Genomic DNA, 22,238 nt, shown 5'->3' on the forward strand with positions numbered 1-22,238 from the left:
TAATTCACCGTTTAATGCACCGTTTTGTAGTTGGATAAACTTAACTTGACAATGTCCTTCCGAGTGGACAAAACAGACATTGGTTGTTATAAAATTACATCGAATAAATTTAATACCCACTGTATTATATTGATTTTTATATTATTTCAGGAAAACATACGAACTGAATAAGGCCAAAGTGGCAACATTCTTTCCCAAGCACAGCGTGCCGATAATGTGGACATTCGATTTCGACAAAGTCTTCTCACGGTTTTTGATATTTGTAAAACGATTAAAAATGGTTGAGGAATTGCTGGTAACCACAGTGGAGATGTTAAAACTGGAGAAAATTGAGTTTTCTGGAATCAGAGGGAAAATATTAAGTGCTGACACTTTTCAAGTAATATTGCTTTTATATTATGTTATAAGGATATGGGGTAGTTTTATTCTTCCATTCCTTATTGAGAATTCGTGGGTTCCGATCAAAGTCTATATGGTTTATTTTTAAAGTTTATAATGACAATTGATATAATGCGGATATTGTGTAATTCGTATGGTGAATCTTATCATTGACTAGCTTGCTTGAGTCTGATAGGCAGCATATCGGTCAAGCAAGGCTGATTTACTGAACTAGACGAGCTAGATATTAGACTGAGCCGAATTCAATAATAACTGAAGTGCTTTATATAACTGAATGGGCCACTCTTTCTCTACCTCCTATATGATAATTATTGTTGCTGCATACTGTAGTGGGAGCCGCCTGAGTGGTGTGTGCAATGTCCGAACGAGTGAGTGAAAAAGTATTAGAATGCCCATGTATTGCATTATAATATTTGTACAGGGGGTCCTCATTCTCCAAGTATTCAATATTCGAGTCCCCGCAGTTACGAACTTGCAGGACAGTAATTTTAAGGATGATGTGGATTTCGGATCTAGGGGTGGGGGCGATTTAACAGAATGCCAGACACTGACCTTTATGATGGCTCCATGGTCTGGTTGCACTATCATTTGCGCGATATTGTTGAGATGATGAGTTGTATGATTGATGAAGATAGGTATGTCTGTATAGTTGAATTAATCAATAAACTATGGTTTAGCGATAACAGGCCAACACACACCAGTGTCTTGAAATAAGTTTTGAATCACTCGGTAGTTAATGATGGTTGGGCTTTTAACAGGCCCGCAACACAACCGTTTTCTTGATGTCTCTCGAGCTGACCACGCGTGACGGCTGTCTTGAAGTGACTTGTGAATCACTCGGTAGTTAACGACAGCTAGGCTTTTAACAGGGCCGTGACACAACCGTTTTCTTGATCTCCCTCGAGCTGACCACGCGCGACAGCTGTCTTGAAGTGACTTTTGAATCACTCGGTAGTTAACGACGGCTAGGCTTTTAACGGGCCCGTAACACAACCGTTTTCTTGATGTCTCTCGAGCTGACCACCCACGACAGCTGTCTTGAAGTGACTCCCGTTCTTCACACTTACGGTCGATTAGTAACCAGTAACTACCGGTCACTTCGTCTTGTGGGAATAATACTGGGATTTGAGGGAGGTGGGAAGTAAGAATGAATGCAAATATAAATGGCCCAACCAGTTACAATGGTTAGATACAGATAGAAAATTATTGATGAAAGCCAGAATCAACCAAGTCATCGCTATCTTCATGACTATGCTATTTTAATATTATTATTCCATGTTTTAGATATACGAGAAATATACAATTCTATATCAAAAGATTTCTCAGATACAATACAATCCGTTGAACACAGAAGACGACACATTCGTCAATGACTACAATAAATTTATGCTGAAAGTGTCCGACATCGATAGGCGTTTGGCGAAATTATTCCGCGAAGCATTCACTGATTCCTCCAACTTGGAAAATATGTTCAAGGTATGCTATGATTTATAACAGTGATGTCCAACCTGTGGGTTTTAATGGACTGTTTTGTTATGTTTTAAAGTTAGTTAGTTAGTTATGAAACAAGATTACAAATGATTCATTTTGACAGAAAGTATTTTATCATTGCTCCTTAAAATCTGTGTTATATGCTTGTATAGAGAAGAGAGTTTAACCTTCCCTTTACGATGCTAATAAATACTGACTGTTCCGGTGATGTCACTTTGGGGTACCGTTTACCTACTGTAAGATTGACAATATTACAGTAGGTAAAAGGGAAATGCCTATTTTGGCAACTTACATAAGTCTAATAAGGTTTCATCATCATTACAGTAAAACCTCGTTAATACGAATTCCATGGGACCGAAAATAGAAAAAAAATTCGAATTACGAATTATGAAATGTATGGGGGCAAAATATTAAAATTTTGAAAAAAAAAAAATTATTTTCATTAATTTTGTTTCCGATCATAGAATGCCTACCGAATTGGGTCATAAAATGTCAGGATTATTTTTATTACCTTCTTAAAATAAGTAATTTTTAATTTTTTAAGAAAAGTCTGTCACAATTTTCAATGACTGGCTCATGAAATACTGTACTTTATTATGATTCATTAAATATTTTTGTATGCCAGGGACTCTGGAATCATTTCGAATTACGAAATTCGAATTATAGGTATGGTTTTATATGACAATAATGTTCAAGGGTCTTTTTTTTCGGGAAAATTTCGAATTACGGCGAATTTCGAATTATCAGTGTTCTTACTAATGAGGTTTTACTGTATTTGCTACTTGTTTTATACATAAAATGATCAAAAAGGCAATTCTTATAGTCAACAAGTCATAAAACTATCTTGATCTCTCCGCTTACTTTCATATCTCTTTCTCACAATTGAGTATGTCTCTTTTTGTCGCATATATTTTCAGATCTACTATCTGTTTTGTTCGTAATGGATGCGATGCTCTGTTCGCAATGTGTATTTATAATTTATGATAGGTAAATGAAATCTGACAGATATCTATCAATTATATATATTTACTGGATAATGCTATCGATTTTGAAGACAATAACGTTTTAATTAGATGTAACATTGATCATTCTAGGTAACTGAAAAATGATGATGAAAAAGTGCATATTAACTGAAATATTTGCAGTTTAATGAGCTGAGTAACCTAAGGTGACATTACAGTAACGGGAGATTTAAAAGTATGCAATTTCAATGACCGTGTCCTAGAACATGGAAATATTTTAATTCTAGAACATATAGTAGATGTTTTTTTGCATCTGTATAGTTTTGAAAAAAATACAACCGGTTTTCAAGATGATTTATTTTGTTTTTAAAATAAAATCTTCCAATTGGTATCACCAATGGAATGTAGCTTTACACCGTACAAATAACTGATTTCAGTTGTTGCAAATAATTGGCGACTTGGCGCACCGTCCTCGGATACACTTGGAGCTTCAGCCAAAATACGAAGACCTCGTCATACTCATGGAAAGTGAACTCATTCAAACTGAGGAAATATTGGAAGATGGAATATATGTGAGAAATTTGTTTTTATATTACCACATGAAGATAATGTTTCCAAATGATTGATACGTACTGTTTACTGTTAAATAGGCTACTGTTTTGTTTGTTGGTATCAGTATGTTATTGATAATGAAATGCTGGTTGTTAGATAGTGGACTGTATTGAGGGTAGGAGTGGCGGAAGTGGGGTACCACATGCATTAACCTTAATGTTGACATAACTGGGACTGCAGGCTAGTGGACGCCCACTTTACACACACACTTGTTGACACACGAAGTAGGTTATCACGCGCAGACCATTGCAGTAGAATAGAGTCACACACTCAGTGGGTGTGAACTTGTGGATGTTTGGAAATAGGGTTGGTACATGTTCCTGCTTTTGTGAGTACTTCTTGCACTGACGGCTTGTAAGATACTAATTTGACACTCTACTTAATTGTTTGGTGTTAGTTGAGAATGTTATTGTTACACGTCTGGGAAGGTGTAGAAAGGATGTTTGGAAATTAGCGCATTATAATCCTTTTACAGGTTTTTGTGATTACCTCTATTTTTCACACCACTCTTTAAATGAGATTTGAGTGAATGGCTAATAATCACACTGTCTCCGCATAATTTTTTACAATGTTTTTCTTAGCTCGTATTCTTATTTGTCCGGTACAAATCTTGCAATCGATTTTTAACTAACTTCCCGACTAGCTAGACATTTGAAACTTTTAGAATATATCAGAACACGATGCCAATGCATTTTTTTAATACTTTTAGCCATCTTTAAGTAGAATTGAATTCATTTTCAGTTAATTCTGTTTTGTATGAAAAGTTATTTCGACACCATTATTGGTTGCTAAGCGGATGGTCCTAGCAACTAAATTATTAATATATACGTGCGTTACTATGGAAATCAAAATGACATTTCAGTATTATTTCTACCAAGTACAATTTTTTTTAGATCGTTTAAGCTAGCAAGTCAGGTTTATATGATTCAACAGAAAATTTAAAAACTTTGTATATAAAAAGTTCTTTTTATCTTGTAATTATATTCAGTAAAAATAATGTGCTATAATAATTTGTAACCATTATGCCATATTATACAATGGATAAAGAAATGCAAAGTAAAACAGAAAGAACAGTTATCATCAGCAGCTAGGGTCTACTACTGAAGGTATGAAGGCCTCTCATACCTCCTTCAACTCTTCTCGGTTCCTAGTTTTTTACTGCTATGGACTTCCGTTAATATTGAGGAATATGTCAATTCATCAGATTTTAGGGCAGTATTGCGGTCGTTTACTGCTGTATGCATGCATTTGTCCAGTGGTCATCCACTCGCCGAGTGATATATTCGGCCCATTGCCATTTCATCAGATTGGCTACCTTTATCACCCAGCTCCTGATCCATTTGTCTGTACCAATATGCACCTTTCCATGCCACATTGCAGAAAGAATAGTTATTTTGGGTAATTAAACAAAGAATTGAAAATAATAAAGATTAGTGGCCAATTCATCTTCTTCTTTCACCCTGTCACGCCCCAGCTTTGGGGTATAGGGCAAGCATAAGTTCGGGCTATTTCCCTTGGTCCATCGTCAACTCTCGCGCCTCCCGCCATGCCAGACCTGCAGTGCGTAGATCACTTTTTTAGCACCGCTGCAGGGTGAGAGAAGACCGGCCACGGCGATAAAACCCTTGAGGCACAGGTCACAAGAGAGTGTCGCACTCTCTGGCGACATCCGGAACATATGTCCGAGCCACGTAAAGCGTTTCCTCATTAGAAACATTAAATTATCATCATTATCAGCCTGAATCTATCCACTGCTGGATGAAGGCATCTCCAAGCTGATTCCACTTCTCTCGGGCCTGTGTGTTGCGTTGCCACTAATTGATAGTAAACATTGATTTATAAAAAATAGGTCAACCATAAACAGTATCATGAAACATTACATCCATCCTGCGATGGGATATTTTACAGACTCCAAAATTATGAGATAGGGATTGTTGAAATACAGAATTAATTCTTTGTTTTAAATTTACTTACATTGTCTTTTTTTATGCAGCACCATAGGAAGTCGAATTACTGTCCGATGATTGATGCATATTTTCCGCCCGTTGCTGGAATGTTGTGGTGGATTTTCAAACTGCGCCAACGGATATGTCAGCCCATGTCGGAATTTGTTCAAGTCGACGATCCGTAAGTTGTATTTTCACATTCACTTACCTAAGACAATTTATTAACGACCGTAGGACTATAGTATCTTGGTTAGGACCAAAGGAATTATAGTAGCCATTTTTTCTTTCCGATTCTGTCCGATCCTAATAAGATCATATGGGCCTTCACAGAATGGAGGTTTGTATTAACAATTTTTTTTTTTTATGAGAAATGGATGTCAGCCACTTGCTCAACCCATTAGGTCCATACTCTGACTCATACACAAATTGATAAACAATATTTGTACTTGCCAGACCCAGGATTCGAACCTGGGACCCACGATTTTATAGGCCAGTAGCCATTTACGGAATTAAAAATCCCACTGCGCTTTTACATACATATTATCGGGGTATTAAGAAGCGCTAGGCTGCTCAAAAGTGTCAAAGAAAACAGGTCTATCACTTGTATGAACCAGTTGGTATGGATAATTTTATTCGTTTTGATGTGATAATACAATCTACTTGACAAATAACATATTTTAAATTGCTTTTTTTTCATACCTACACAATTCGGAAAACCTCAGAAACATATCTATTAGAAAAAAACCTAGTGCCCCATGGGACTCGAACCCATACCCATCGAATTCCAGTCGATGTGCTTTACCAATTTCGCCAAATGCACGTTGCGGCTGAAGTTTTTCAAATTCCCTTTTTCAAGACTTTCTAATATGTATGTTTCTGTGGTGTTTCCGAATTATGTATGTTCAATAAAGAATGTACATTCTGAAATCTCGTGAATTTTTTGTTGAATAAAAAAAAAATAGTATGTTTTTTATAAGTATTGAGATGCCCGGGGTTCCAGCGGCTAGCTCAGGTGTGCATCGAACCCCGGATTCACAAAAAAAGATAAAAAAAGGATTTATATATGTTGGTAAAATTAAATAAAACACTAAGTCTTCCTCGTGCGGTCTTAGCGTTATATATTTTAATATTTGGTTGGACAACATTACTTTATAGTCCATTACATATTTTGTTTTCACAATTAGTTACGCAGGTCCGTACACGGTTTACAAAGGACGCTTACTAACTTTCTTTTTCTTTTTCAAATTCCTGTACCTACGCCGACCAGCAAAAAGGACTCTCGTGATTGGCCAAATTTTATCGCGTGATGCTTTTGATTTGACGAATCACGAGGACCACCCCGGCGCAAGTGCGTGGAGATCTTAACGTTGCCGGCAAGCGCGGCAAAATTTATTATATATGAATACTTATATTTAGTCTTAAAATTATCTCTTTCATCCATCATCATTTACACCTTTTAAATTAAATTAAATTTATCTTAATTACACCTCCGCCCAATATGTGATTTTCACACACCGGACGAAGGCCTTTACTTATGAATAAAAAATACTTACGTGGTTGAGCAAGGAATCAGATTAGATGTTTTATGAAGCCGTTTCTAGAGGTCAGGGTTACGTTTCGACTTATGACTACTAAATGATTATTTTACACCGGGAGAAGCCCGCCTGTAACAGGGGTGTATCAGTATGCTTATTTAATTTTGACTGACTTGCAATTATTTTGAATTTTTGTTTGATTTATGATTGCTGCATTATTTAGGAATAAATAAAAAGAAAAATCTACTTATATAACTCATTTAAGGCGAATACTTTGCCTACCAGAGGCTACAATCTCGAATAATTCAAATTTATAAAGGAGATGCTATAATGCGTAGTGCTGTAGTGATTCAGAATTTTCTTACAATAGTGAGTTAGTAATAGTTTTTTTGAAGACTTGTGAGTCTATCCATGCATGCATTTGAGTCGCCTAGAGTCATAACTCACACTTTGCAATTTTGTTAATTTTTAGTTAAATATACCAAGTGATTCTAAAAGCATTAATCTATATCAAGAAAAATAGTTGGGTATCAAAAGTCATTTTAAACCATGTGAAAATCGTTGATAACGTTGACTGTTGGTGTCATAACACACATTTTTCAATGAATATAGTGAGTTCTGTCACCAAGTCCTTTCTAACCAATCAGGGAGCTCTATTTCTTATAGTGTGCTGTGTGTCTGCAGGCTTAGGAGTGTTATATATATTAAAAAAAAAAATGTAAATCGACTCACTCATTAATATTCAAAGGAGTTCAATACTTTTCTTCTAATTACAAAAAACAGTGTTTTGGTGGTTTTTAGCGATTATTTCAAAACTTTAGGCAACTCATTTGTCCATGCTGTAAATTTATCGATTGTGAAAAAGTTTGTATTACTCTCCCTATTATGGTAGTTAAATCTTTGTGTCAGTATATATTTTCATATATTTCTATATTTGATCAACAGAATAGTGACATCACCAAAAGCTGTTGAACTTCAAAAAAAATATGAAAATATCCTCAAGAGACTGCAAGAGCTGGAGGATAAAATATTTAACGAATGGGTGACGAGTGTTCCAAAAGTATGTGAGGAAAATCTAAAGAAATTTCTTCTGAAGAAGGAACGGACACTCTTGAAGCTGAACTTTGATGACCAGGTATGAATAATGTTTGCACATTGCAAAGTACACATATCAAAAACCAAAGACAAAACGAAGCAAACCTTTTTTAGGCAATGGAGCTTAAATATATGAAAGTGAAGCAGGAAAAGTATAAGGGGAGTGGTTGTTATTTGTTTAGTTAACTACCCCTATTATTATTTTATATTCAGACGGTTTCTTTTGTATATACCTACTGTTGAACTTATTCGTTAAACGTTATTACGATCACGAAATAGCGAGATCTCGGATGTAATGAGGAAACATTCATTGACATTTTAGTTTATGATTTTCTCCATACATTTATTCACTTTTATAACGAGCTACTTCTCTGGTATACCGAGCAAAACTGCTAATGTGTCGATTGTTTAAAAACAACATTTTCGACCTTACACAATAAAATCCAACCGGGCAGTTAACTAGACCGATGCCTCCTGGATCGGATTACGTTTATGACACTAGTTAAGTGTCTAAGTACCTACTTGGTGTTTTCGCTGACAACATTGAAAAAGTATCCACACATGAATACCGGCAACTTAAAAGGCTGTAAGTGCCAGAAATTATGAAAATGGTTTTATTTAGGAAATGGATAGCATGTGCCAAGGTCAATGTCCTACAGAAGACTGATGGGCCACTGGTGCCCGGAAATAATTCTTAAAAATTCCAGAAGATGGCTTTGGTTGTATGAATTGTATGAATTGAATGTTTGAGTGTTTTTTAAAATTCCCATCGACCTTCTTTTTTTGAAAATGGCATTTACGCCTTTTTAAGTTTCCGGTATTCACATATGGTTGAAATTGCATGTAAAAAATCCAAGCTTTGTGAAGTCAGTAGGTACCTACCAGCGCCGGCGGCGCAGCACTTCATTACAATAAACAACTTCTTTTGTAGTTTATGAATGCCATGCTTGTTTCAGGGATTTTTACGATGGTTTTCAGATTTTTTATGTTCTATGCTTAAATAGAACGTGGTGCGAAAAATGCTATATAACGATATAATGAGTAATGCTTATAATGAGCAAATTCCGTCGGTCCCATCTTCCTCGTAATAACCAAGTTCTGTATATATTGTATGGGCAATGTTCAAGGAAAACGCGTGTTGGTATTAATATCGTTTTTGTCCTTTGTTTATTTGGCACAAATACACTAGTGGTATTACACGGCAGATAGCATGAAGTTATATTAAACTATATTTTACACGTTTATCATGATCCCTTTAACTTGATAATTTGGGAAAGGGCTCAGTACCTTTGTAACCTCTACATATATTGAAGGTCTCTAGACAACTGTCATTTCTGTCTCTCTATTGTCTATGCTCTAAATATGAGCATATACAATAATGTGTCAGTTGTACAGTTGGGTAAAACCTCTATAAAAAACTACTAATATTAATGATTAAATTAGCTGCAACTCATTTCGTATTGCAGATTCACTTGCAGCAAACTTCACAGTTATTGCATTTCAATGTTGTTCGTGGAAGACGGACCGTGTCAATTATTGTACATAGAAAGTCTTGGGTATATTACCGAAACATCAATAGCCAAAGACGGTAGCTATAAACAATATTGCTATGTTTCAATGCGCTAACTTACAAAACATAAAATTTTTGTGGCCACCAGTTTAACCAAAAATGCTTTCAAGTGTTCTAATAATAAAAGTTCATAGCGCTCCGTCTAGGTATTGTCCAAACTCTCTGGTTATCCAATGACAATTATTGTTGCTAATAAACCCGTAAATTAAATAATTACAATTTCATAATCATCCATCCTCAGTCCACTGCTGGATTTGACAATCTGCCCAAGTTTTCTCAATTTTATCAATTAACCAATCAATTTCGTGTTAGCCCAAGGGTTTAAACGTAATAGTTAATATTAAATCCTCATAAAAGTCTGTTAAAATATGACCACATGATGTGTTCATATGTTCCGCCGTTTCGTGACTCAGTTACCAAAAGGTTCCTGTTATTTTTTAGTTGGCACTAATGTTACGAGAGATCCGGTATCTACTGTTTCTGGAGAAGGAAGGTGTTCCACAAGACGGGCTGGAATTTTACTATCGAAATGGAGTATTACAGGTTGATTATTACGCACTGTTTACTAGTTTCATTTTTAAAAATCATATCTAGTGTGGCTTAATCGTCACCCTATAACGTCGTGGGTCCCAGGTTCGAATCCTGGGTCTGACAAGTCCACATATTGTTTTTCAATTTGTGTATGAATCAGAGTATGGACCTAATAGGTTGAGCAAGTGGCTAACATCCATTTCTCGTAAAAACAAAATCTGTTAATACAAACCTCCACTCTGTGGAGGTCCATATGATCTTATTAGGATTGGACATGGTTGAAAGAAGAAAATATATATTTTTATTGGAATTAAATTTTTATTTTAGGATGAAATAAGTAAATTAAACAGGGCCATTAATTGGTATAATAACATTCGTAAAGGCAGCCACGAGTCTGAAGTAGCACTCATAGAAAGAGAGATCAACAAAATTGACGAGCTTCTTAAACAGGGGATATTCGAAATCGATTGGACAGCCGACAGTAAGTAATTAAATATATATTCGAAAAGTTTCCAGAAATTTCTATATCATGTTGGAATAGAGCATTCTTTTTATCTATGACATCCTTAGCGTGGATAAAGACCACTCTGAGCTGTTACCATTTCTTTCAGTCCTATGAATCATAGTGCCATGTACCTATATATAAGTGAAGTAGTGGAGTCCATTTCTGGAAGTTTACTTAGTGTAGCCTTGTAAATAATATTATAATTATGTATTTATTCACTATGTAGTTTCTGCCTATTCCGAGGAAGTGTTCATGATTATCAATGAACTACAGCAGCGTGTTTTAGCTGCTCAGCAAAATATGAAACAAGTCTTTCAGAAGATCAGAAGTTGGGGAAATTTACCTTTGTATGACAGATACCGTACTGTAAAAGGCGGGAAATTACAACTTCTAGCTATGGACGAAAATCATACTAGGAATGCTAAAAGGTTTGAATCTGTGCTGTTATTTTTAAAATATTCTAAATTTGAATATGAATGTAATTTAGTAAACCATAGAGCATAAAGATTTTTTTCCAATATTGCGTGTTTATGATAGGTAGGTAATTTATTATCATATTTTTTTTAGAATTGAAGAAATTAATGCTGCTTTTGCCAGTATTATAGAAATGATAGAGAAAAATCGTCTGCTGTTTTTCAAGCCTAAAAGTCATGCAGTTAAAAAGGTATATTTATTTATATTGAATCTTTTTTATTACCCTTTTCTTTGAACAAACTATGAATAATTTCTTAATATTTTGTGTTGATTATTTTCTTAGATTGATGATAACCATCCGTTAGAAGTTTCTTCTGATTCCCAGCAATCAAAGGATATTCAGGAAGAAAAATTGGATGATAACGTGGAAGTTATCAGTGTAGTGATTCCAGGTGATGTAATAATAATTAATACCTATATTTCGATAGCAGTTTTATCAATGTCTCGTTTAAATACATTCAGTATGCTCAGAGTAATGGATTTAATATTAAAGGTGTGATGCTTGATATTTCTAGACGAAGAAAAAAAATCTCTGGAAAGAACGGAAAGTGTTGATTCTGACGATGACCAGCTGTTCCGAACCAAACATTGGCCTTCATACATTCTATATATAGATTCACAGGTATTTTGAATAATGTCTAGTCCGGACCAAAATACATCTGTTCGTAAACAAATAAACATTTTTGTCGTTAAATTATATGTACATTCTTAAATCTTGTGTCTTAATTATTAATATTCGTTGAATAAAAAATCGTTTAATTAGGTATTGATAATATTAATTACAAAAAAATTAATCAATCAATAATATCAAATTTTATTAAAATTACATCAATGTAAAAAACGATATTCAAGATTGTTCATACTATTTATTATATTTTATTTAAATTAATCTACATCAATACTATATACGAGGCATATATTATCCATATCGCACCGTGAGTGTAAAACCAAGACATGTGCAAAAGACATATTTTGGAGATATTAGAGTTAGAAGTCTTCGTTTTGTTAGGAGAAATAGAGTTTCTAAAAAAAAATCATAATATTTGGTTTATATCTACATTATATTGCATGTTCTTTCAGTTAATTCACTTTTATATTATCAAGTTCACGACTTTTGCAGTTGTTTCGTATTTTATCTTGAAATTGAAAAATTTGCACATGTCTTGGTTTTACACTCACGGTGCGAATTATGCCTCTGAGTTATAGAAGGGTTATTATCTTTCTAGGCACGTGATGCAGTAATTGGGGCCATAGCCACAAGCTTAAGGGTATTTGTAACGAGTATGGATATGGACCGTGGCCCAAATATACCGTTTATGGAAGTTATAGTTCAGTTACAGGAGCCAAGTAAGTCCTATTTTTATTCTCTCACAATTTCCACTCCAGACGGAGCATGTACATCTCACAAGATGACTATACAGTTTTTATTACGAAGTTCGGTTGTAACCCATTTACACTAAATTATTAATTCACCCACACGGTGAATAAATTAGTAAAACGGACAAATGCTTGGATTTGATGCCCACATATAACAAATACCACATATTGTTTTTTCAATGTGTATTTGATCTAGAGCATGAGTGGCCAATCCGCGGCCCACAGGGTGTCAACTTGTGGCCGGTGGAGCAGTGAGAAAATAAAAATAATATCAAATGCTGTTGCTAGATGTGCTAATTTCGCAAATTGAGATTTGATATTAACTCAGGATTTTAAAAAGTACCGTATGCTTTTTGCTGTATTTGCAACGCCATTATCAGTAAACGTAAATTTATTACCGGGAAATTTACAAATGGAACATTGTGAAATATGTTGCGATGAACAGTTAAAGGAGAAATTCCATCAGGTTGGTTTGGAAGAGTTTTACAAAACATGTTCTAATGGTGATCTCGCTTGTGATTACACGTGTGAATAGCTTTTTAGTCGGATGAAGCCCCGAGTGAGAACACGAATCACTGATGTGCATTTGGAAAACTATTTGCGTGTAGGAACAACCTCACTTAGTTCTGCCACACAAAATCAAACTTCTCACTAAAATTTATTATTTTTATAAGTATTATTTTGTTTATTTTTTATTATTTAAAAAAGTCTAATCTATAATGTTTGATTCTCATTTTTGTTATATTTTATTAATATATTATATATATTTCTTTTTGTTTTGTATAATAAAAAAAAATCGGTTGTGCGGCCCGGTAGGAAATCTCATTTTTAGAATCTGGCCCGGCTGCTGAAAAGGTTGGCCACCCATAATCTAGAGCAATGACCCAATGTATTAGACCAGGATTGGCAAATCTTTTTACGTACGCGTGTCAAAATTTCCCAAATATAATTTGACTATTTGACGTGCCGAGCATGGGAAGCATTTCATGGGGAAACTTTTTTACGCACAAATTGACACCAGATTTTCCCCGATCAGATGAGGCATTCTCTCGCTACAGTGGTCTCAAGCATTGTAAATCGATTAAAATCAGAGGTTATCGGCATGGCATCCCTCGCCGCCTGATGAGGTTAGTCGGTTAATGCGATAATATTATATGTGGCGCATAAAGCCTAAGGACCGACCTATGCAATTATATATTTACACTAGCTGACCCGGCAAACGTTGTTCTGCCATATAAATTATTTCTAGTGAATATTTTGGTTGTTAAATAAAAAATAACGAATGTATCGTAAGTGTGTGGGGATGGGATATATGACAGAAAGAGGAATAGAGCGCTGTAGACGATGACCGCCGATAAAAACAAAAAAACGTCAACCATTCATTTTCTCAATTCAAAATGAGTAATGATGTTCATAATGAATGAATTACCTGTGGCAGGATCTTGTTGTTTAATGTTTATGCAATATTCGTTTTGTCCCTTCCAGAAAATTAGCGGATATTGGAGAGCGTCGTATAAACGGTGTGTGTCAGCGATGAACTCCAGATTATTGTTTCTTCTTCGAATCACGATTTCTCGCGTCGATGTGCGGTCGCCAACCATGATTCCAGCAATGTCGTCAACAACAGGCACATTGAATCGAAGCACATGCTCTCCAGCTGGTGTTTTATCAGGATTGATGACAATAGCGTGATTGTCACTTTGCATTCAACAGGGCGTCCAGTTCGCCGACAATGCGCCTGGCATTAGGCGAATTGAGGATATTGTAGCCGCAACGTGCATCCACATGATTGATGTCCTCACCGCCCATGAAGTAGATTTGTAAAAGTTTATGTGGTTCGTTTGGCATTGGCAGCAATGAGCCTACTTTGTGGTATACTTGGCCTTTGATTTTAAACGTGGAATGGAATTGTTGACCATTTGCCGCAGTATTGTGAACTATTTCTGTTGCTCCGAACGAAGTCTTTTGGAAGCATGAATTGAATGTGCGAATGGACTTCAGGAACAGGTTTGAATCTGGAACCGTGCCGATGAGCAAGCCGTTCAATGGTTCTGGTGGTATCTCAATTTCTGGTAGTTGCACTTTTCCTGATGCGCAACACATCCCGGCTGACTCATGTTTGAATTTGAGCGCATGACAATGGGGACATTCTTTGTCCATAGCACCAATCAGTACTTTCGGATGAGCGGAATATTCAATATCTGGCTCGTACTTGAATGCGAGACGAAGGAACGAAGCGGATGTAAATGTTCGATGTACTCGTTGGCGTTATCGGTCATTTGCTCTGCGTGTGTTAACTACGAACCGGCGCGCTTGGCTCCGTTCCAATTGTCATTGTTGATTTCGTTCAGCTCGTGCCTCTTGTGATTGGGATGTACGTAATTGCGACATGCTTACACGCACGTTTTTGTTATCTTGTTGGATTTGTTCGTCTCTTCTTTCTGCTCTACTATTTCGCATGTTTGTTGCTTTATTCGTTCGACGGCCCAAATGGCCCCCCTTGCGTCTTGATGGCATTGTGCACTGTAATACACGCACATAAAAATAGATAAATTAAAATAAATCGTACAAAATTTTGCACGCACTGCGTTGTGATATGTCGAATGAAATGTCAAAATGACGCGACGCTTCTCTTGAATTCTTTTCGGACGTAGCGCCATCTGTCATTCAACAACATAAATATTTTCGTTCTGTTTGAAATACGAACGACGGTTAAATTTGTTCATACAAAAATAATAAAATCGCTATTAAAAAATGGGAAAGTGGGGGTAGGACGGTGAAAATTTGGGGTTATAGGTATTTTTTGATGCAAAATAATAAAAAAAATACAAAAAGAAATTTTCAAAAAATAAAAGAAAAAATTTTCTGGATAGAGATACCCTAATCACCTAGCGGTATGAAATATACTTGTTGACCTATTCTCATACCTAACAAATATACATAAAAAATTTCATAAAAATCGGTCAAGCCATTTCGGAGGAGTTCGACCACAAACATCGTGACACGAGATTTTTATATACATAGAGATTAAACATAATGCTTATTCTTGAAAAGTATTTGTCTGCTATTTTTTATACAATCTGATCTGTCCAATGGCGGCTGGTCTATTAGGTCATTTGGTCAATGACCCTCCAAAAATAAACATCTTACAATCTATGTAGGTTATAATCTAAGATGTAGGTACAATGTATTATAATAATTATCAGCTAACACGTCAAGGCGAGACGCACACGGACGGACGAACTGTGTGTATAAAATTCAAACAAACAGAATCCGCTTGGTCGCTATACTTTGGGTCATTTTGGAATACGCCGGGATAAAATATTTCTAATATTTCTCTTTCTCTCTCATTTTCCATATGTGAAACGGAGAAAGCACACATTTTGCCAGTCTTTTTTTAATTTGTTTTTACGCAGCATAGGCAAGATTTTCGTCATTGTCCGAGAAAAAGATAACAATACATTTTTCAGTGTGTTAAAGGAAACAGGTATAAAACGTTGTTCTGTTATTAATTATTATTGCCTCGCGATTTCATCGAGCATGTTTTGTTTTACCTACCAAACATGCGATTTCATTGAGCATGTTTTGTTTTACCTACCAATTGTTTCAACCGTATTATTTTTATCTGGTAACCTTTTTATATTTTTATTATTTCAAACTTCCTATTGTTGTCTGAAAGTTTCATATGCAATGTCATTGTTTGTTTTGTAATATTATAGTACCCTACCAAAAATAGCTTTTTAGTTTAGTTTAAATACAATACAACCTTTGACTAAAACGCATCGACTGCATTCATTGTGTTAAACAGTTAAACCATTGTATAAATGTTACCCTTTAAAATGTAATCTGCTATAGGTATCAATCATAAAAGTAACCTTCTAATAAAATCAGTGGAAATATAAAAAGTGTTTATATATAAATGATCCCGCCATTTCATAACAGTACACAACACTTTTTCTGATAGTGACAGTTTAATGAAAAATGAAGCTAAAAAGCTACGGAGTTTTTATTAAATATTTTTGATTGTTTGATGTGAAAATATACATTTTTTTGAAGGGTAAGTAGGTACCTATCTTTTCTATCTAACTATCTAACAATTTATAGCACTTCTTTTATAATGTTTAAAAAGCCAGTTTGCTATACGTCTTTTAAGTGTACAACGAAAAGGCAAATTAAAATAATATAAAATTATTTGAAACTGACCTCCCATATTATCTAGCAAAGAGCCGCCAATGGATCTGTCATTTATTATTATTATAAGTATTTTTTCACCATAGGTTCGTCAACACTGTATTAGACCATCGTGTTCGTGAACAACCATTCCATGTAACAACAAAAATCTGTCAATATAACCTTCACTATGTGGACATCTTAATGCTCTTCCCTTATGATTGAAAATAGTAAAAAGAAATGGGTACACACCTATTAATTAGTTACTTTTGGTATTGTAATGTTGGTTATCTTTGTATTAAATTTACTGATACAATATTTTTTATAAATTATTTTTTTAGTTCCTACAATATTTTGATATAAAATGTTACACACATACATTTTATAGTAATTTATCCAAACACATACCACTAATGGATAATTTTTTGTGAACATTTTTCAGATTTGTCTTTCAAGCCGTCTTTGGAGGATGAAGATGAGGGTAGTCTCTATGGCATAATTGATAAAATGATTGCTAATATTTTTCAACAAGGTCATCTCTTCAAAAGAGTCGCTGACAATACGGAAGCAGCTAATTATGCCGGTAAGTCTTTCCAATACTAAATATACATCTTATTCTTTTACAACAAGAAATAATGCATAAACAAGAAAATACTTAGTGCTAAATTAGTACTTTCATTTGCGAGAATGTGTAATTTATTTACACTGATTTTTTTGCTTTAACACGGTTTAAAAAAACCAAAGAGAATTAAAATAAGTATGTGTGTACATATTTATCAAAAAATTGCGTTGCAACTGACCGCATGCCACTGGTGCATACATATGTTGTAACCGGATGCCGCCCAGACATACATTTCAATTTAAATTTCAATTTCAATTTATTTATTTTTTAACATATTGTGGACATTACAAATTATAAGTTTAAGACGTTCACAACATGACATTTAGAAACAAAGATATATAAATCTCTTCTTTCTCTTCGACCATGTCTGATCCTAATAGGATCATATGGGCCTCCACAGAGTAGAGGTTTGTATTAACAGATTTTGATTTTTACGAGAAATGGATGTCAGCCACTTGCTCAACCTATTAGGTCCATACCCTGACCCACACACATATTGAAAAACAATATGTGTACTTGCCAGACCCAGGATTCGAACCTGGGACCTACGGCATGATAGTCCAACGCTTATGCCACGCGGCCACCGTGGGCGTATAAATATAACAGTATTACATAAAAAAAGAGATAGATCAGTAGATAAATTAGACAGGTACAAGGAAGTACACCGGATGAGTTAAGCAGACCCTATTTTAAGGATTTATAAAATAACGTCCACCTAAACTCATTCTCACGTAGGTGGAATATATCAACACCCGAAGCAATTTCGTTGAACATAGTTATCACCCTCAAAATTGCCATTACCAGTGGCAGGTTGGTTCTGCACCTTGGGAGAATAAACAACTGATGGTCTCTATTTATAAGATAGTTATCAGGGACACACAGGTCAACACTGCCCAGAATGGCAGAGTTCTCATTTATACCTCGTATAAGTATACATACGTACATACATTGCGCCACTAGTCAGTCACTTCGGGTTCGATACGAGGGACACACCGCGTGCTTTGGCGTCAGCGTCATTAAATATTTCCATCGATGAAAGTGATCTTTCGCCAGCGAAAAACGGCCTTAAACGGGCACGTTTATTGTCAAAAGTAGCGACACTGAATGAATATATTTCTCACTAAATTTAATTTAAATTGAAAACTATGTATTTTTATGTAGATATAAAATAAATAAAAAATAAATTCGATTTATTTTTGAGTTCAAGAATTTCATATTTCGAGTTGATTTTAAGTAATGGAACCTATTTTTTGTATGGGCACCTTATCTTTTTTTATACAATTTTGTTTTGCACGGTAGTCTTTGGAACGTATCCCCCGTGCAAAAAGAGGATCGAGTGTATTAACTTCAGATCTTTTATCATTCATTGGCTCTACAATCCGATGTGGATTTTGGCCATCTCACTAAGAGATTTATTAACATGTTTTTTTATAAAAGAAATGGATATTCACCACTTGCTGACTTTTCTTTAAAAGTGACTAAACCATGGCCTGAACAAAAACGAACCATAAGTACGAGTGAGAAAACATTCGCCACGATTATATCTCCGCAATATGCGTTAGAGTAAAATAGATTTTCTACGGCTGAATTAAATATTTTTTGTGAACGTTGCCGGTAAATATTTGAATGACTACATTCATTTAAAAACTGTGAGCACATGTTGCTAAAATTTATTGTTTTTGTGTTAAATATAAAGTTAATGGTAATTATTTTTAGTTAATGTAGTAGAAAATATGGTTAACTATGTTGTGCTTAAATTTGGTAGCCGTACTAAGAAGCAACATCATGGTTTAACGTTTCATAGTTAAGTTAATAATAATAAAATTGAGGTTTTACTGTGTGTTATACGTGAGAAACACGGCTTCATTTTGCCGAACAATAGCCATTTTGTTAATATTATTACTCTGAGGTCTAAACTGTTTTTTTTTTACTTTTCAGTGGAAACAAAAGTCGATATGACATTACTGTCAATGGAAGTCAAAATAAAACAGAACGTAAAGACTACAACAGAAAATGTTTTAAGATATATCCAGGTGAGGATGTAAATGCTCTGTCGACATCAGATACTCCATTAAAGATACATCCATCTTAATATTTGTGTTCCACCTAATGGAGTCTGCAATTCAACGATATCTAGTTAATCTAAGATAGTGTACAGTTTGTGATTAAACTGGGATATCTTGACTCCATTTCCACAGATCGCTCAGACACCATTAATTTCCGACAATCTGTGGAGCTCATTGCATATGTCTCAACCTCGTTCTACAGCTGCATCTTTGCTGTATAATCGTTTTGATTTAATTTTAGAAAACCATGGGAGCACATACTATCTCCTATTATTCTGTAGGTGTATATTAGACACATCATCTGGGTAAAACACTGTTAGGTTAAGGCCTGAGTGGGAAGCGTTTTACGGGCCGTGGCATGCGGCGTCACAAGTAGTATTTGGCGTTCATTGCTCTGGCTTCAGTGCACAGTGAGCATACGAATGGGCAAGTCTGTTTTTAAAGTTATAATCATGGATTTTCCGGTAACAGATGAAACAACGGTTCCTCTGTGGCAGCGAGAGATGCAGAATAGCAAAACAGAATAAGCCCAGCCTGTATAGATTTGTAATTAAATAATCCAAAAAATGTACATACTTTATTACGAAATAATAATAAAAATCATTATTTATAAGAAATGAAAATATAATTAATATTAAATTCTACAGGTTTTTAAAAGGTTTGTCGATAGCTATTTCGGTTGTAACAGCATTATCAAGACTATCTAATTATATTTTCATTTCTTGTAAAATGGAATTCTACCAAGTAAATGCTAACTCAATTAATCATTATTTACCTTCAATAATGCCTTAATTACTCTATTTTTGTAAAGAGGATGAGAAGACAGCCATATTTTAGGCATAGATTGTATTTCAGAAATATTTTCTACAAATGACAACGAAAACAATATGCATGTTCGACTAAAACGCCGTTAAATTTCAAACTGATGTGAAATGAGCGTGCACGCTCTGCCAAACTCAAACATACACACTCCCACCAACGCTCCTCGCCCGGTCACTCAGGAATATGCATTTGCTTAGCACGTGATTGACATGGACGCCGCACGCCACGCCCTGCAAATGCTTCTCATTCAGTCCTTACGCTTAGGGTTAGCGATACCAATATTGACACCAGAGTGTGTGTTGCAAAGTACCCTCCTCATAGTGAAATGCTCTCATGTCGTGGGCACCTTTGTAGATGTATGTTATACACAACTGATAGGTTTAATATTGATAGTACATTCACTGTTGTTATGTTTAATAGGATACTCGAATGAATAACAATATGTTTATGTAAGTGATACTGACACTAGAATGAGTTTGAGTGAGTGTTGACCATCATTCGTTGATTTCATAGTTCACTGTATTTTTGACATTGAAATGGCAACTTACAAAAGTATCGTTCTATTATAAAGTAAATTTTTAATTAATTTTATGCCATAGTATGCAGAAAAATTATATATTATTTTGTTATAAGAAATGCATTGTGTTATTTCTAGTTTTATGAAAAGTATGCCTATCTATGGCTCGATGACCGGCAAGAGTTCCTGAATTTGTTTTTAAGATATGGGAAGGTGCTTTTGAGAGAAACCTTAGAAAATGTTGAACTTGAAGAAATAGAAGGTGAAATTATCACTGAGAGGCCTTCATTAGATACATTTAAAGACCAGGTATGGTATTTTTTCTAATGCCAACGATGCACACTTGTATCGAAAACTGGTGATGAAATTGTAGTGTGATTTCTTGTCATATGCCGGTCGTAAAAATAGACCAATGATTTAAAGGTCCTTTTAAACGTCAGTTCTGTTGTCCATTTAGTTGAGATTTCCATTTTGGTCCGTTCAGTTTTGAAACGGCGGTGTATTCAGACGATCAGTTGTCCGTTCAGTCGAGGTTTCTGTTGCCAAGTCAGTTCGGAATCGGCGGTGTATATTTATTTATTTTTTATCCACTAAAAATGAATATTATTTTTATATTTACTTTCTAAACATATTGGTTGGTGTAATGCAGTACATATATTTAAATAAATTATAATATTTCAATCCAAATTAGAAAAGTAGTATTAAAAATATGTAAATATATTTTAAACAATCAGTTTTACTATCCAATCAGTCTCCGTTTCCGTCGAGCTGTTCGTTAAACTGACATGTAAATGCAAAACGGAAGCGGCCGACTGAAACCAAAACGGAGACGAGACAGGATGGATTTTCGACCAGTTATCGTATCCGTTTTTAGAGTTGCCAGTTAAATTGACGTGTAAATTAGTTTTATTGTGAGGGGATGATGGAGGTGTTGGATGTGGTAGGTAGGTTGACTTCAATGAATAGAAAGTGGATGCGTGATTAAGTAAATACCCGATTTATTTCCCTCAACAATAAATGATACAATAGTTACAGACAGTACATTGGTAGTTAAAAATGAGTTTGACAATTTAGATTACGACGATGCGTTATGAGAAAAATTACTATTCGTCGATCAGAGATTCGACTGTATGTTGGAATGAATTTATGACGTGTGATAGCAGATCTCTCGTGCTTCGAGCTTTTATACGATTTTAAGCAAAAGAAATCTATCGATGGCTTGGGGACACAACCTGAAGATGCATGTCACTGTTTATTGCATGAACTAAGCAGGGTTCACGCAAATATGACACTGTCATCGTTTCCTAGTTGCATTATAAAATAATTAACAATACATTTCCAAATACAAAGTTGCTGCGGCTGCATTCAAAATGATTACAAATGGTTAAATTATCAAGAAAACATCATGTGTTATTATGAAATTGTCATCGGGCAAATAACTCAAGCGGGTTGATTGCCCTCCGTACGTGCCGTCAACAAGATTCCGTAAATGATATTACAAGCCTTTCTTATCAACTAACTTACAAAGTAGCATGGTTATTAGG

At 35.0% G+C, this 22,238-nt stretch overlaps 1 protein-coding gene across 1 annotated transcript in view; it reads left to right on the forward strand.

Moving 5' to 3' along the window:
- LOC147071096 (dynein beta chain, ciliary-like) overlaps positions 1-22,238 on the forward strand; it is a 103,559-nt gene that overhangs the window by 11,450 nt on the left and 69,871 nt on the right. The window contains exons 9-23 of the mRNA XM_085948683.1: positions 151-379; positions 1,684-1,875; positions 3,290-3,424; positions 5,458-5,591; positions 7,891-8,080; positions 10,052-10,153; positions 10,469-10,622; positions 10,873-11,074; positions 11,214-11,310; positions 11,404-11,512; positions 11,636-11,742; positions 12,347-12,467; positions 17,110-17,250; positions 19,228-19,322; positions 20,833-21,003. Coding sequence (XP_085804809.1) covers positions 151-379; positions 1,684-1,875; positions 3,290-3,424; positions 5,458-5,591; positions 7,891-8,080; positions 10,052-10,153; positions 10,469-10,622; positions 10,873-11,074; positions 11,214-11,310; positions 11,404-11,512; positions 11,636-11,742; positions 12,347-12,467; positions 17,110-17,250; positions 19,228-19,322; positions 20,833-21,003 — 2,179 coding nt within the window. The remainder of the gene's footprint in view (positions 1-150; positions 380-1,683; positions 1,876-3,289; positions 3,425-5,457; positions 5,592-7,890; positions 8,081-10,051; positions 10,154-10,468; positions 10,623-10,872; positions 11,075-11,213; positions 11,311-11,403; positions 11,513-11,635; positions 11,743-12,346; positions 12,468-17,109; positions 17,251-19,227; positions 19,323-20,832; positions 21,004-22,238) is intronic.

Source organism: Rhyacophila brunnea, unplaced genomic scaffold (assembly GCF_057557595.1).
Source record: "Rhyacophila brunnea isolate RB1 unplaced genomic scaffold, BYU_Rbru_1.0 scaffold_20, whole genome shotgun sequence".
In the NCBI taxonomy this organism is placed as follows: Eukaryota; Metazoa; Arthropoda; class Insecta; order Trichoptera; family Rhyacophilidae; genus Rhyacophila; species Rhyacophila brunnea.